This window comes from Diabrotica virgifera, chromosome 2, assembly GCF_917563875.1.
Source record: "Diabrotica virgifera virgifera chromosome 2, PGI_DIABVI_V3a".
Taxonomy (NCBI): Eukaryota; Metazoa; Arthropoda; class Insecta; order Coleoptera; family Chrysomelidae; genus Diabrotica; species Diabrotica virgifera.
In genome coordinates, this window is record NC_065444.1 from 20,954,254 (window position 1) to 20,970,021 (window position 15,768).

Here is a 15,768-nt window from a genome sequence, read left to right on the forward strand (position 1 = left end):
TACTCATTTTCTTAACGGTTTTTGTACAATACAGTAATTCTTCCAGTAAATGGGTTCAATTATAATACTGAATAATATACATTGTAGTTTCTCTATTTTATGACCTCAATTATTTAATGACAAGGCCAATAAACTTTCAAATTACTTCTTCTTCTTCTTCCTCTTTATAAGCAATCCTGCTTGTTCATTGGCGGATTGATACCTCTATGGAAGGTTGTCACTCCATATTTTTCGCGGTCGGCCAATATTTCTTCTCATCATCCAGCTTCTTCTCTTGTCCACTGCAGGACATAAACCTTCTCAGCACGTCTCCAGGGAGTTCGATCTTGTGCTAATTGCATCCATCTACCACCTATTCTTTTTATGTCGTCTATCCAGCTTGTTGGTGGTCTACCTGCTTCTCTTGTCCATGCGAGGTCTCCATTCTAACAGTCTTTTTATCCACCTGTCATCCTGCAATCTCGCTATATGTCCGGCGAAACTCCATTTTAATCTGGTAATTCTTTCTATGATATCTTGCACACCCGTTCTTTGCCTTAATTCTAAATTTTTCACTTGATCCGCAAGTCTTACGCTTAGTATCTTCCCATTTTTTGCTGTACTATTCTAAGCTTTGACACCCTTGGTTCGGTTAATGTTAGTGTTTCATAATGTTGTTCTGAAGTTATTTCCTTGTGGCATTTTTATAATGAACTATTTTAAATGGGAAATAAGCCACAATTTTACCAAAAAAAAATGAATTTATTAACGTTTCGACGCCCAAGTCGGGTGTCGTTGTCAAAATACAAAATAATACTAAATAAACAAAAATGTTGTTGCTTAGTAAAAAATTCTTCTAATAATTTATTTAATCTGACTCATTTATATCGGCAATTCAGGCATGTATTATATATACATTTTAAAGTAAAAGACTTTAAAATTATATTGCCAATATTGATGAGTTGCGTTCCTGGGACGACTTTACTAAAAGATAGTTCATTCAATTACATGAAATCAACCTCAACTCGAGAATATCCGTCACAAAAATCATAGCATGTGATCTGTCTTTAAAAAGACAACAAATGCAACGATGGCAGTAAAATTCTCGTGCTAGAGATTCCATAGTAAATCACTAGGGAAAACCAGGAAAAAACCTCGTGATACTATCCCGACATCGTAAGTATTTGTGGTTTACATTTAGTTTACTCTCAAAACTAATACTAAATTCTGACTTTAATGTATGTATGCTATTTTAAATTAAAAATAATATTAATAATACATAGATATTATATAAATAACTAAAATATAAAATATGTACTAACTCGATATGTTAATGACTCACTAATCGTGGTATTTTCTTTCTATTGACTTCCTCTTTTAGTATGGATAACCACATCCTACTGCATTCTACCGAGGAATTTGCGACACAATTGTTTTCATTTAGCATAATTAGAGCCGCTTCTTTGATTTTTCTCTTTTTACTATCTGTTTCTTTCAGGGCTATACTTGAATCTCTCCACTGAACTCTATGTTCATTATCCCATGCGTGTTGACATATTTGAGATCTATCAAATTAGTTAGTGTTTCAGCTCCGTACGAAATGACCAGAAGAACGCATTGATTGTATACTTTCCTTTTAAGGCTTAAAGGAATTTCACTGCTGAATATGTCTTTCAATCAGCCATATGCTGCCCAGCTAGACCAATTCTTCTATCTATCTCTTGGGTTAGATATGGGTAGAATATTTCTTCTACCGATTGGTGATATATATTTTTCGCTATTTTGACCCCTCGTGTTTCCCCCATTGTGCTTATGTGGTCATTCCATTCTTTTTTTCTATTTAGTGTCTATTCGTTTATACACTGTACGTTACATTTTCTTCTGTCTTCACTACTCATTCGATCTCACAGCGCATTTCCTGTAATTCTTCTCAGTACTCTCATTTCTGCCGTTTCTAGTAGTCTTTATGTTGTGGATGTATCAGGTCTAGTTTCTGATGGATGTCATTATTTTTCTTACATTAGCTTTATAAATTCTTGACTTCATCTCAGTGTTAATATGTCGGTTTCGCCAAATTACTTAGAAAACCTTAATCTTAAAACACCGGTACATAGTAGGCTCGAAGAGGTGAGAAACGTAAGGAAGAAAAGACACTAAACATCAAAGAAATCAAACAAAAAAAATGCAAATATTATTAAAATAAAAAGGTAAATTTTACTACTTATATCAACTACTATATTCAAAAGTATTAAACAACTAGACATATAAATATCCAGGTAAAATATTCAAATAAGATAAAATAAATACCGCATGAAAAATATCAGAGATACTGATAAAGTTATTATCATAATACATGAGAGATGTCTTCAAATCTTTAAAAACCTACTATAACTCCTTTCTTCACTGGATTAGCTTTGTAAAAAATGCTAAAAGAAAAAAAAATAAATTGTGTAGTTGATCCACCTTGGGCCGGAGACTGTATAAGAATATAAAGTAACATTAAACATTCAAGAATAGTAAAAAATAATGAAATATGCAATGGTTAGATATGAGTGTATAATTAGGTATCCATTAATTAATTCATTCACTCAGCAATATGAGAATATAATCCATTTTTTACAAATAAAAAACGGTAATTCTTAAAAATCATTTTATTTCAAAATCTTATATCTATTAGTCTTAAAAATTCTTATTATTTTCTAAATTTTATTCTGCCCGTATACTACACTAGCTCCAGGAACTATCTTCAACACATATGCCCATTCACTGCTTACTTGTGCTTTATCCGGGAAATTAATGGTTACTGAGGATGCACCTAAAGTCCACTATAACATAATAAAATATAGATTAGATAAGAGGTGTTAACAAAAATTGCAATTAGAGTAGATTTTGGATTTTACATTTAAAGCAAACTAGTTGACAATTATTCCCTATCCCTATCAATTTCTATCCCTAAAAATACAAACGCTAAACACTGCAGTGAATACAGAACAATATCATTAATAAATAAGTCATCTTCTCAAAAAACTGAAAGAAGGAATAGATGATAGTCAGTTTGGATTCAGAAACGGAATAGGAGCCAGAGGGATTTGCTTTAAATGGGATAGCTCAAACATGCATGGAGATGAATGTGGAGGTGCATTGGATTTTGATTTTATGACATTCGAGCATTTCTAATATAAACATAAAAAATTTCCAATTACCTTTAATGCTTCACCACTTTCATGGCCGAGCAAATGCACTGAAGTATTTGTATTTTTGAACAGATCAATAGCAGATCCCAGATCCAATATATTATCTTTAGGCCATTGCAAACTAATGGCATATACATCAGAGCCTTTGCTGGTATACCAAACTCCGTTTGTCAAGGAATCGTTTTGTGATGTCCATGGTCTTGTACTATAAATAGAGTCACCGTTAATTGACAACCAAGTACCCAAATCTTTAAGACGTTGTTGGAAAATAGGAGCAATTATGCCGTCTTTTGTAGGTCCAACATTCATAAGGAGATTCCCTAAAAAATAGTGTTCGATTATTACTTATAGGACAGTTATGATAACAAAAAAATACCTCCACAACTGACTGTAGATACCAATTGGTACAGAAGTTCTTCTATGGTCATGTAATCAGACAGTTTCGCATTTCTTCTAAATCCCCAAGATTTGTGATCAATTGTCATAGCATTTTCCCACTTGTGTTGTTGAAGAGTACCTAGAAAACAAGTCAAATTTATAGCAAGAACTAATATCATATTGTAATAAATTGGCTTGTGTCACGTCTTTGGTAGTGTATTTTAGAATTACGTTGATAGAAATAATATAATTTTCTAAAATTCTACGAAACTATCAAAACATGGAAAGCAATAAATAAAATGGAGTACATTCTGGAAGAGTTATAAAATTCCAGTAACTATTATGGTTATTTAAGCAAAAAAAAAACAACTATCGAAGTCGTTGAGTTCGATAGCTTTGACTGGTTCTTCCACTTTTTCGGACCCTTCACTTGTTCTCTCCAGTACCTTACTCCCATTTCTTCTATATCATTCCGGACGGCATCAAACCACTTCCTTTGAAGTTTTTAGAGTTGTGACTGCATAGCTTCACTGAGGAGGCATGAGGATGCTGAAATAGCTATATGGAGATGGTGGTCCAACTCTGAATCGAATATTAACAAAAATCTGCATTTATCACTTCCTTTGTGGTCTCCCTCTTCTTTTCTTCCCTTTTTCTCCTGCTTGCAGAACTTTAGGACGTTTCTTTCTTTTGGCATTCGTAAAATATGGCCCAACCATCTAACTCTCTGTGCCCTAATTTTCTGGTTATTTTGGGTCTCATGCCTGGTTGCGCCAACAGATTTTAAGCTTAAGACGTGCCTTAAGCTTAGCTTACGAAACATACGCGTTGCATCATTGAATCTTAGATCATAGATCAATTATCAGCTTACCAATATGGATTGCCACGGATTGCATAGATAAGAATCGAAAATTATGGTGCAATGTAAGTGAAACTTAAAGCGGCCCTATCTATAAGCTGAGCTGTGCTAAGCTGGAGCTTGAAATTTGTTGGTGCAACCTTACATCTCCATTAGCCCTTATTTTGTTCTTCTGCGCCATTCTCCGTTAGTCCCCTTCATAACACCAAAAACTTTTCTCAAGATTTTCCTCTTCCAAAACTTTTTTCTTCTTTCTGATTCATTTCCCAAGCTTTACATACATACAACATCGTTGGTCTCGGGTTTCTTGCCTTCAATGGTGCGTTTAATTGTCCTACTGCTTTGGTACCTTTCAACAACCGTTTATTTATTTCTCTTTCTGCGCCTCTTCTACTTGTAACTGTTACTCCAAGGTACTCAAATTCTGTTACCTTTATGATTATAAAAATTAGTTTGCGTAAAGATTGTTTAATTTTTTAAATACCTGGATTGTATCTATCTTGACATGAGAAAAATCCTCCATGAGTACAAGGAATTCCAGATCCCCATCTATCGTTTACTACTACTTCATCTTTGACTGGGCTTTCGTTGTACAGCCATGCCAAGAATTCTTTAGATTTCCAGTAAGTGTCTGGAGCATCCCAGTCACCGTCAGCCCATATAACGGAAGGTTTATATGTGTTCACAAGCTCCCTTAATTCGGGATCTGTCTAAAAATAAAAAAAATAATTTAACAAAAAAATTAATCAATAAACAATAACCAAATTAGGAAATACAGTGATCAGTGCGCTAATAACCGACAAAATAACGCAAAAGATGGAAAACATACTAAATTGTGAGATAAAAAGGAACGAAACTAGTGGAGGTGGGAAATTTAGCGATAAAAACCTATAAATTTTATTTATTGTTTCCCAACTTTTGACGTATCAGAGGAGTATGTCAACTAAAACTGTCACTGTCACAGTGGCAGTTGCCAAACTCCTCGGATACGTCTAAAGGTGGGAAACAATAAATAGAATGTAAGTTTATAGGTTTTTATCGCTAAATTTCCCATCTCTACTAGTTTCATTCCTTTTTTATCTCACAACTTAATATGCTTTCCATCTTTTGCGCTATTCTGCCGGTTATTAGCGCGCTCATCACTGTATAATATGTTATATAATATAAAATAAAGAGCCACCTTTATCTCAATATGTCCGCCTACAGCGTCTTCAAGCATCCAAAAAACTGTTACATGCAAGAATTCAGGAGAAGAGACCTATTGGAAGACCACCAAAATTGGCGTTTTCTCTAATAGAGATTCCTTTGCTAGTGAGAATAACGGTAGAGGACTTAGCCATTGAGTTCCGTGAAATATTTGGGAAAAGAAAATCAGCAAAGCAAAGCTGTTGCAAAATAGTTACTCGCTGTCTTGAACTCTGTGTGAAGGTTCTTGAACTCCCAAATGGAGTATAGAGCTTCAGTGATTAAGTGAAAACACGCCATCCAGTTATATTTTGCGCTAAGGACTTCACCTCATTCCAAGACTTTCCTTGACCTTTTATCTCGTCCATGATGGATCTTCTAGTTTTTGCTGGGCGACCTTTTTTCTTTATCCTTTGGGATTCCATTGTAGGACAGTCTTTGCAATACTGGAGCTATTTTTTCGGAGTGTGTGATTCAACTCCAACTTAGTATTAAATTCCCAAAATCAGCAGGATAGCCGGGCTTAAAAAGATATTGTGAGAGGTGGTTAAACAAGACATTCAGATGATAATATTGTAGTCATATAATAAACAGGATGCAAATTAGTGATGTTGAAAAAGTAACTATTCGTTACAAAGTACTCGTTACTTACGAATACTGAGAGTAAAGATTACTATATAGAGAGGCAAATCGTTACTTTGATTACTCTGATTACTTCGTTACTTCGTACCAATCGTATCAGAGCGAGTAACGACTATTGTATCTACTTTGATTACTCTGATTACTTCGTTACAAAATGCAAAATTAACAAAAGTAGATAATTATAGTAATCAAATCATTTTTATCCCTTAAACAGATCGGTGAAGGTCGTTGTTATATCGGAATACCTATACAAAATACCTACCTAGTGAGAAATACGATTCTCGATATGATTACCGGTACTCAAATACAAAAGTAGCAAAAGTAATCATATTAATCAAAGTAACGAATACTGTAAATGATTACTTTATACAAAAGTAACGATTTGTAACGAATACTCGAAAGTAACTATAATCAACATCACTAATGCACATGCATTCAAAAATATTAATTGTTTTACAATATTTACCTTACGGTCTACAAAATCTTGTGTTTTATACCCATTGGCTTTGTCAGCTAGATATAGTTGATTGAACCATTCATAATAGGAGTGGTATAAACCGAATTTGAGATTCTTAGCCCTTACTGCTGTTGCAAGTTCACCTATAATAAAAATATCTGTGTGATAAGAAACTTACGATAAAAATGAAATGTAAATCCTACTCTAAAAACACAGTACCAACTGTAATACAAGAATGCCAACACAATGATGCTTAGATGTATAGGTGTAAAGAAAAAAATATCAATTGATAGTGCCATTATTCTCAAAATGACGGCACGATTAATAAATTGTTTATATTTCGAAAAAAAAAAATCCAGACCAGGGTATTTGGTATTTGTATATGTAGGGATTTATGTAGTGAGTAACACTGAGCCGCAAGCTTGTCGCACTGCTTATACATATATCCATAGATACACTAGCATATTATTCTGGTCTAAGTAGCAGATCTGTTTAGATCCTAAATTATTGTTATGCCTTTATGTTTTCTGGTCAGGGTTTAAATCGTCGATTCACTAGATCATGCACAGTGCAGTGAGTGCAATAAATTGGTCTATTGGTTATCTAACCGACTTAAGAAATAATATGTATTTAAAACCAGTACTGCTGATGTTAAATACTTACCAAGAATATCTCTTCCTGGACCAACATCTTGAGCATTCCAACTATATGAGTATTTTGATGGCCATAGACAATACCCCTCATGATGTTTACTGGTTAAGACAATGTATCTACAAATGAGAAAGAAACCATATATATATATATATATATATATATATATATATATATATATATATATATATATATATATATATATATATAAAACAAAGTTGAAATATTGGGGTAGCAGCAATCTCAAAGAAAACTCTTTATAATAATTCCAAGCTTTCGATAATGTTTATTATCATCTTCAGGGAAACTACAAATATAAATATACAGTATTTAACAATTAGTCTAACTAAAATCAATAAAAATTGTTATCTTTGTGCCATCAAAAATCCAAAACACCATAGTTTTCTCTCACTAAACCAGGTGTCTAGGATCCCCAGAAACACAAAAATAACAAAATATTGCTCTGAGAAATGCAGAGCTAATACTCTCACTATAAACACCGCATATCACAGAACAACCTTACTAAAAAATTATTTATATGTTTTGGTACTTACATTATTTGAGGATGTAGAGCCTAGTTGTTAAATACTGACATAACAATGAAATTTTGTCTTGGTAAATAGTAAATAATATAAATTAAAGTAAAAACTATATAAAAACTTATAAAAATCTGAGTATAAAGCGATAAAAGCTAAAATATTTTTTAAAAAATTATGTATGTCTAATTGGCATTTTATTATTGTTATTATCTAATTAATCATTGTTCTGTGATATGCGGTGTTTATAGTGAGAGTATTAGCTCTGCATTTCTCAGAGCAATATTTTGTTATTTTTGTGTTTCTGGGGATCCTAGACACCTGGTTTAGTGAGAGAAAACTATGGTGTTTTGGATTTTTGATGGCACAAAGATAACAATTTTTATTGATTTTAGCTAGAATAATTGTTAAATACTGTATATTTATATTTGTAGTTTCCCTGAAGATGATAATAAACATTATCGAAAGCTTGGAATTATTATAAAGAGTTTTCTTTGAGATTGCTGCTACCCCAATATTTCAACTTTGTTTCCTAACTGTTCAGCAAAGATTATATATATATATATATATATATATATATATATATATATATATATATATATATATATATATATATATATTGTTATATTTCTATTTGATATGAAAATTAAAATTTGATAATTATAGACAAAATTCAATTTAATATAAAATATTTTCAATTTTCTCAACCACGGGCATATAAATTTAGAACAACCTGTATACAACAAATTGTTATATTTAATTTTAAGAAGTGATTAAATAAGACTCAAGTGAAATCGTTAATAGGTCATTATCGTTGTTCGCGGAAGGATCGGTCATTAGCCGATGCTAATTAAGACTAAGTGGAAATAGAGAATAGGTCATTAAAATTTGTATATAGTAGAAAGTAATTTTAGAATGGGAATTAACTATTTTCTTTGAAATCCATTAAGCATATTTAGAAAGTTTAAAAATTGGTTTTGAGGAATACTGCGAATGAGAGTTGGTGGTGGAAGTTTGATTTGTGAATCTGGAAGGGATATTTAGAAAGTAGGGGAATGAATGACAAAGTGAGATCAGAATGTTTTGAGCTGTCGAGAAGTGAAGTCGAGTAGTAGACGGTAGTGTACGGAGAGTGAGAAAGCCTGTGTAGTTCCGTGAGTGTGGAGTATCTATCGTAGAACGAGAGGTAGGCCAGGTTGAGAGTAAAAGAACCTCCTTGAGCCAAGAGTTCCCGGTAGCTGATTGCAGTTTCGAAAAAGGTAGAAGACAGCATCACGACAGAAGCAGGAAACGAGAGCTATACGAGCTAGTTTCAGAGGAGAACATTACTGGAAGCCAGGACGAGGTTTTGATTGCAGCCAAGGATAGCAGGAAACGGGTCTTGTGTGAAGACTTTCTCAGTGCACCAGAAAAAGGTCAGTCTCATTTTTTTGGACATGAATGTATGGGTTTTTCGTAGTAAATACCACATTTAAAATTGAAGAAACATAATCAATAATATCAGAAAAGCTTCATCAAACTTAAATAGAATTGTTGCTAATAAATTATAATAGTTAAATGTTAATAAAAACTTTCAATTGGAAATCAAAAGAAAATAAGATTCCCATGTGTAAATGTTATGTTTAAGAATAATAAGATATAGCAAATATTAAGCAGTGATTGCCATTTGAATAAAATAAACAATATTTTGATTACAATTGTAACCCATATGTGTTATTATTTTACTCTTTTCTTTCCTATCCCGATTAGGAACCATTAAGAAATACTTAGAAGCCACGTATGTAAGTAATTAATTTTATAAAAAGCCCTGAGATTGAAAACATATTGATATGTGATCTGGTAAATTAATTAGATTATTAGTAATGCATTGATTAAATTAAATGACATATAAAATTATCATCTCATATCAATAATCAAGATCACAACAACTGTCGTCCAACGTGGGGCATTGTAAAGTATTTCTAGTGGCAAATTTGAAGGATAGAAAGAGTAAAGCCGGTATTTGAAAATTTATATGCCTGTGGTAAAAAGTGAGATACTTACATTTGATAACATAAAATTTTAGATCTCTTTAGGTACAAATTTTACATAACTGATTTAATATTTTATTTTTACGATATTTACATTTGATATATTTATTGACAATTTATAATATTTGGGTGAGAAAAAGTCGTCTTGGTAACATACTAGTAAAATTTCATATTTGGCGGGGACAGTACTTCTTGAAAACAAATGTCTGTGACAAGAAGCCAAAGCAAAGACAACAAAAAACAAAAAGAACATTCAGACCAAGAAGATATCTTAGACACGACAATCATGGCATCAGAACAGCAAGAATTATCAGGAATAGATAAACTATTACAAATGATGCAACTCCAGTCACAAAGAATGGAACAGAAAATGGATGAAACACAACAAAAACTGGATGACAATCAAAGAGAAACAAAACAAGCAATGGATGAAGCAAAAAGGACAATGGATAAAGTGGATCAAAAAATGGATGAAACACAACAAAAATTGGATCAAAAAATGGATGAAACACAACAAAAAATGAAACAAGCAATAGAAGAGAACAACAAGAAAATGGAGGAACGCATAGGAAAGTATGAAAAGGAAGTAAAAGGATGTTTGACAATGATCAAGAACGATATGGGACAACAAGAGACAGAGATTAAAGAAATCAAAAGCAAAATAAAGGAAATAACGAATTGTCAGAAAAAGGAAATAGAAAATTTGGAAAATAAGTTGGAAAATGCTATTCAAGTAGACAGAGAAGAAGTGGAAAAAAGAATCACAGAAATAGAAAAACAAGTCAACGAAAACCGGACACAACAAAATGTAGGAGAAAGAAGAGAAATGGTTATACATAGCACAGATGACGTGAAGATAAGGTTTGGCGGGGACGTAAGAAGATTACACCCAGTGCCGTTCATAAATAGCCTGAAAAAGAAAATACAGCACATCGGAAATTTCGAAACAGCAAAAGAAACTATCAGAAACCATCTCAAATATGAAGCAAGCCTATGGTTCGACAGTAAAGAAGAAGAATTCGGCAATTGGCAACAATTTGAACAAAAATTTTTGAATTATTTCTGGGGAAAAGTCCAACAATTGGAAATTAACAAGGAATTGCAAAATGGGAAATACAATGATAGGATGGGTGTATCAGAAAGGACATATGCTTTGCAAATTTACAATAATGCAAAACATTTACAATATAATTACTCATCGGAACAATTAGTCGAACTGATTGCAAGACATTTCGAGGAAACGCTGGAAGACCATATCACATTGCAAAATTACAAAGACATAGATAGTTTATGCCAATTCCTACAAATAAGAGAATCACGTCTAAGAGAAAGAAAATCAAGAAGGTCGCGAGAAGATTACAGGCCCCGAGAAACACAAGATTACAGAGGTAGAAATCAAAATAGCAGGGACTATACAAGACGAGATTTTAATCCCAGAAGGGAAAACGAAAATAGAGACAACGGAAGAGGAAATTATGAACAAAGAAATAGGCAATGGAATGAGGACAGAAATCGAGAATACCAGAATAGAAACACCACACGCTCAAATCAAGAAAACAGAAATAATGGTAGACAAAATGAACAGGGATATCGAGAAAACCGAAACAGATCCGACAGACCAAGAGAAAATAGAAGAGAAGTAAATAATACCCAGACAGATGAATATGACGGAGAGAGACATTATGACGAAAATATAAACAACGATGAGCAACCGGCGTCTTTTCACGACGGCGCTCACTAAAAACCAAAAATCAAACAGGAATCTTTTGTCACCCCAAGGAGTTTATTAAATTGGCAGGAAACAACGAAAAGAAAAATGGAGTTAATTTAAAATTTGTGGATGGATTTATCAACGAGAAACCAATTAAAATTATGATAGACACTGGATCTGAAATAACATTGGTCAACAGAAAACTAATAGAAGAAGTTAACTTAACAAATTTAATTTACAAAATACCTAGGGTAAATTTAGTGGGCGCAAACAAACGGACATTGGCAACTATAAATGAAGGCATACGAGTAATGGTACGACTGGGTAAGAAGATGTATGCACTACAATGTGTAATAATGCCAAACATGTCACATGACATGATAGTAGGAGTTGACGAATTGGCAGAAAAACATGTAGTGATAGATTTTAAAAATAATACGATGAATCTAACAGAAGAAAAAGAAGAAGAACAGGACAAGGAACAGGAGAAACAAAATACGGACGAATCAGGTAAAGACCAAACAGTGGAAATGAATTTGGCAACGAAGCAAGGACAAAGAAGAAAAGGGAGAAAAAGTCAGAAAAAGACAAAAGAAAATGAAACCTGTGGCTCCTCAAAAGAAGAGTTGAGCCCAGAAGAAGAAAAATTGAGAGTATCAAAAGCAAAAGAAAACTGGGATTCCTCAAAAGAAGAGACGAGCTCAGGAGAAGAAGAAATAAAGCAAAAAAATGAAAGTGAAAAGAATATGATTGAAACAGTCGTATTTGAAGAGGAGGTATATGCAAACGAGGATGCAGAATGCACGGTAAACATGTGTGAAGAATCTGAGAAAAAAGACAGAAAATTGATATGTGGAGAAGGGAAAGAAAAGGAATTGCGGTTGATGTTAAGAAACTATGAAAATTTGATCAATGAGGAAAACAGAGTGGCGAAAAAGTACGAACATTCATTTGAGGTGAAAAACTTGGGAAATTTTCGATCAAAGACTTACCCGATTCCATACAAGTATCGACAAGAGGTGAAAGAAGAAATAAATAAAATGTTGGAAGATCAAATCATCGAAAGATGTGATTCACCGTATGTTAACCCGATTGTGATAGTAAAGAAAAGCAATGGAGAATTGAGATTATGTTTAGATGCCAGGAATATCAACCAGCACACTGTATCACAATATGAATCACCTCTAAACATCGAGGCCATTTTTGGAAGAATCACCGGGTCACACATATTTTCGAAAATTGACTTAAAACACAGTTTTTGGTTGATACCGTTAGCTGAAAAGTGTAGAAACTACACCGCTTTTTCTATTGATGGTATTGTCTACCGGTTTAAGGTAGTGCCATTTGGATTGCAGAGTGCTTGTGCTGCACTCGTCCGAGCTCTACATACCATTTTGAATCGCCACGAAGATTTCATAGTTCATTATATCGATGATTTATTAATTTTTTCACAAGATACTCAGAGTCATCTGAAACACATAGAAATAATTCTGGAAGAATTGGACACAGCGGGATTGAAATTAAACATTGAAAAATGTCAATTTTTTCAAAAAGAAGTCATTTATTTGGGTTTTCAATTGGACACCAAAACAGTAAGATTAGCCGAAGACAGAGTCAAGCTCATAGATGAATACCCAAGACCAACGAATTTGAAAACATTGAGAGGTTTTCTTGGCACGATTAATTATTTTAAAAAACTGATTCCCGATTTGAGCCAAAAGGAAATCCCTCTGATAAAGTTGCTTAAAAAAGGAATAAAATGGAATTGGAAAGAAGAACAGGAGGAAGCTTTCGAAACATTAAAACGAGAATTCGCAAAAGGAACGAAAATATACCACCCCATTTACAATTTACCTTTTATACTCCGAACTGATGCGTCCATACAAAAATTTGCAGGAGTTCTGTCTCAAATACAAAACGACCAAGAAGTGCCGATATGTTTTATATCGCGAGTGACTAAAACACATGAGAGAAAATATAGTGTTACAGAATTGGAGTTTGCCAGTGTACTATATTGCGTAAACAAATTGAGGTTTTACTTATTGGGAGCAAAATTCACAATCGAAACAGACCATGCAGCTTTAGTACATATCATGAAGAATAGATTAGTAAATAATAGAATACATAGAGGCATTCTATTATTACAGGAGTATGATTTTGAGTTCCGATATATAAAAGGAAAAGACAACATAATAGCCGACGCTCTAACACGGGATGAGGACACGGGAAAAAAGGAAACAATTACTCTACAGGTGGGACTAAATAGATTAATACAAGAAGAAGGGATATATTCGTTAAATGAGATAAGGTCAAACCAAGAAGACCTAGAGGAAAGAGAGAAAAGAAGAGCGGAAGTAGAAAATGACATATATTTTAAGAGAATAGACGGAAAGGAACTATATTTAGTGACACAGACATTGGCCGAAAAGATAATAAAGAAATTACATGAGGACAATGGGCATATCGGTAGCAGAAAAGTTTGGCTCGTTTTTAGGGAAAATTACATCAGCCGACAGGATTACCGCATTGCAAAGGAAATTACCCAGAAGTGCGATGTATGTCAAAAATATAAGAGTCGGAATTTCAAAAACGAAAATGTTGCCAAAAATATTGAAGCCCGAAACAAACTAGACATTGTAGCAATAGATATGTTAAGCGATCTAATTATGACCACTAAAAAGAACAAACATATTCTGGTAATGGTGGATGTGTTTTCAAAATACGTAAAATTATATAGTTGCCGCACCACAAAGGGGGAGGAAATATTAAGAAAAATCGACAATTTTATAGCCATAGTAGGAACACCAAAAAAGATTCTACTGGACAATGCAACGTATTTCCGAAATGATCGTTTCAAGGGACAACTTCGAGAACGAGAAATAGAGACAAATTTTGTCAGCATCAGGCATCCACAGAGTAATCCTTCGGAACGATTCATACAGGAAGTGACGAAATTTCTTCGCATTGCAACAGATGGTCAACATCGCCACTGGGACAGGAAAATGGCGGAAATAGAAAGGTATCTAAATACAATTCCGAGCACAGTAACAAAAGAGACCCCAGAATACATCATGAAGGGTGTATTGCCGATAAGGCCATGGGAAGACCAAGAGCCAAAAGAATATCAACAGGTGATTGAAACCGTACAGAGAAGATTACGGCGAAGCAACGAAAAATATATCCAAAGACAGGAACAAAATAGAAAAAGAAGACCAGTGACTTTCCAAAAGGGTGAAAAAGTACTCGTGAGGGCATTACGAGTATCAAATCTTCCTGGGGGCATTTGCGCAAAGTTGATGCCTGTTTTCGAAGGCCCGTATATCGTGAATAATGAAAATGGGATAAATAGTTATGAGTTGAGGCACAGGAACTCGGAAAAGATCCGAGGAATTTATAATATTCACGATGTATACAAATATCACGAATAAAAGACAGAATTACATGAAGTAGATAGTAAGTTAAGGTATAAGACATAGATTAAAGTAATGAAATATACAGGGAGTTGGTTTTGCCTCGAGAAAATTTATTTAAAAATTCAGATAAATTTTATCGAATACAAGGCGGGGATTTGTTATATTTCTATTTGATATGAAAATTAAAATTTGATAATTATAGACAAAATTCAATTTAATATAAAATATTTTCAATTTTCTCAACCACGGGCATATAAATTTAGAACAACCTGTATACAACAAATTGTTATATTTAATTTTAAGAAGTGATTAAATAAGACTCAAGTGAAATCGTTAATAGGTCATTATCGTTGTTCGCGGAAGGATCGGTCATTAGCCGATGCTAATTAAGACTAAGTGGAAATAGAGAATAGGTCATTAAAATTTGTATATAGTAGAAAGTAATTTTAGAATGGGAATTAACTATTTTCTTTGAAATCCATTAAGCATATTTAGAAAGTTTAAAAATTGGTTTTGAGGAATACTGCGAATGAGAGTTGGTGGTGGAAGTTTGATTTGTGAATCTGGAAGGGATATTTAGAAAGTAGGGGAATGAATGACAAAGTGAGATCAGAATGTTTTGAGCTGTCGAGAAGTGAAGTCGAGTAGTAGACGGTAGTGTACGGAGAGTGAGAAAGCCTGTGTAGTTCCGTGAGTGTGGAGTATCTATCGTAGAACGAGAGGTAGGCCAGGT

The 15,768-nt window shown here is 33.5% G+C and overlaps 1 protein-coding gene across 2 annotated transcripts in view; it reads right to left on the bottom strand.

The window, feature by feature from the left end:
• Nucleotides 1-2,615: 2,615 nt before the first annotated feature.
• The window catches only part of LOC114326481 (alpha-L-fucosidase), a 32,522-nt gene continuing 19,369 nt past the window's right edge, over nucleotides 2,616-15,768 (bottom strand). For both annotated transcript variants that reach the window (XM_028274876.2, XM_028274875.2), the window contains exons 3-8: nucleotides 7,358-7,464; nucleotides 6,704-6,837; nucleotides 4,895-5,120; nucleotides 3,550-3,690; nucleotides 3,183-3,493; nucleotides 2,616-2,804 (exon numbers count right to left, since the gene is read on the bottom strand). In XM_028274876.2, the coding sequence (XP_028130677.2) occupies nucleotides 2,679-2,804; nucleotides 3,183-3,493; nucleotides 3,550-3,690; nucleotides 4,895-5,120; nucleotides 6,704-6,837; nucleotides 7,358-7,464 (1,045 nt within the window). In that variant the 3' untranslated portion in view covers nucleotides 2,616-2,678. The remainder of the gene's footprint in view (nucleotides 2,805-3,182; nucleotides 3,494-3,549; nucleotides 3,691-4,894; nucleotides 5,121-6,703; nucleotides 6,838-7,357; nucleotides 7,465-15,768) is intronic.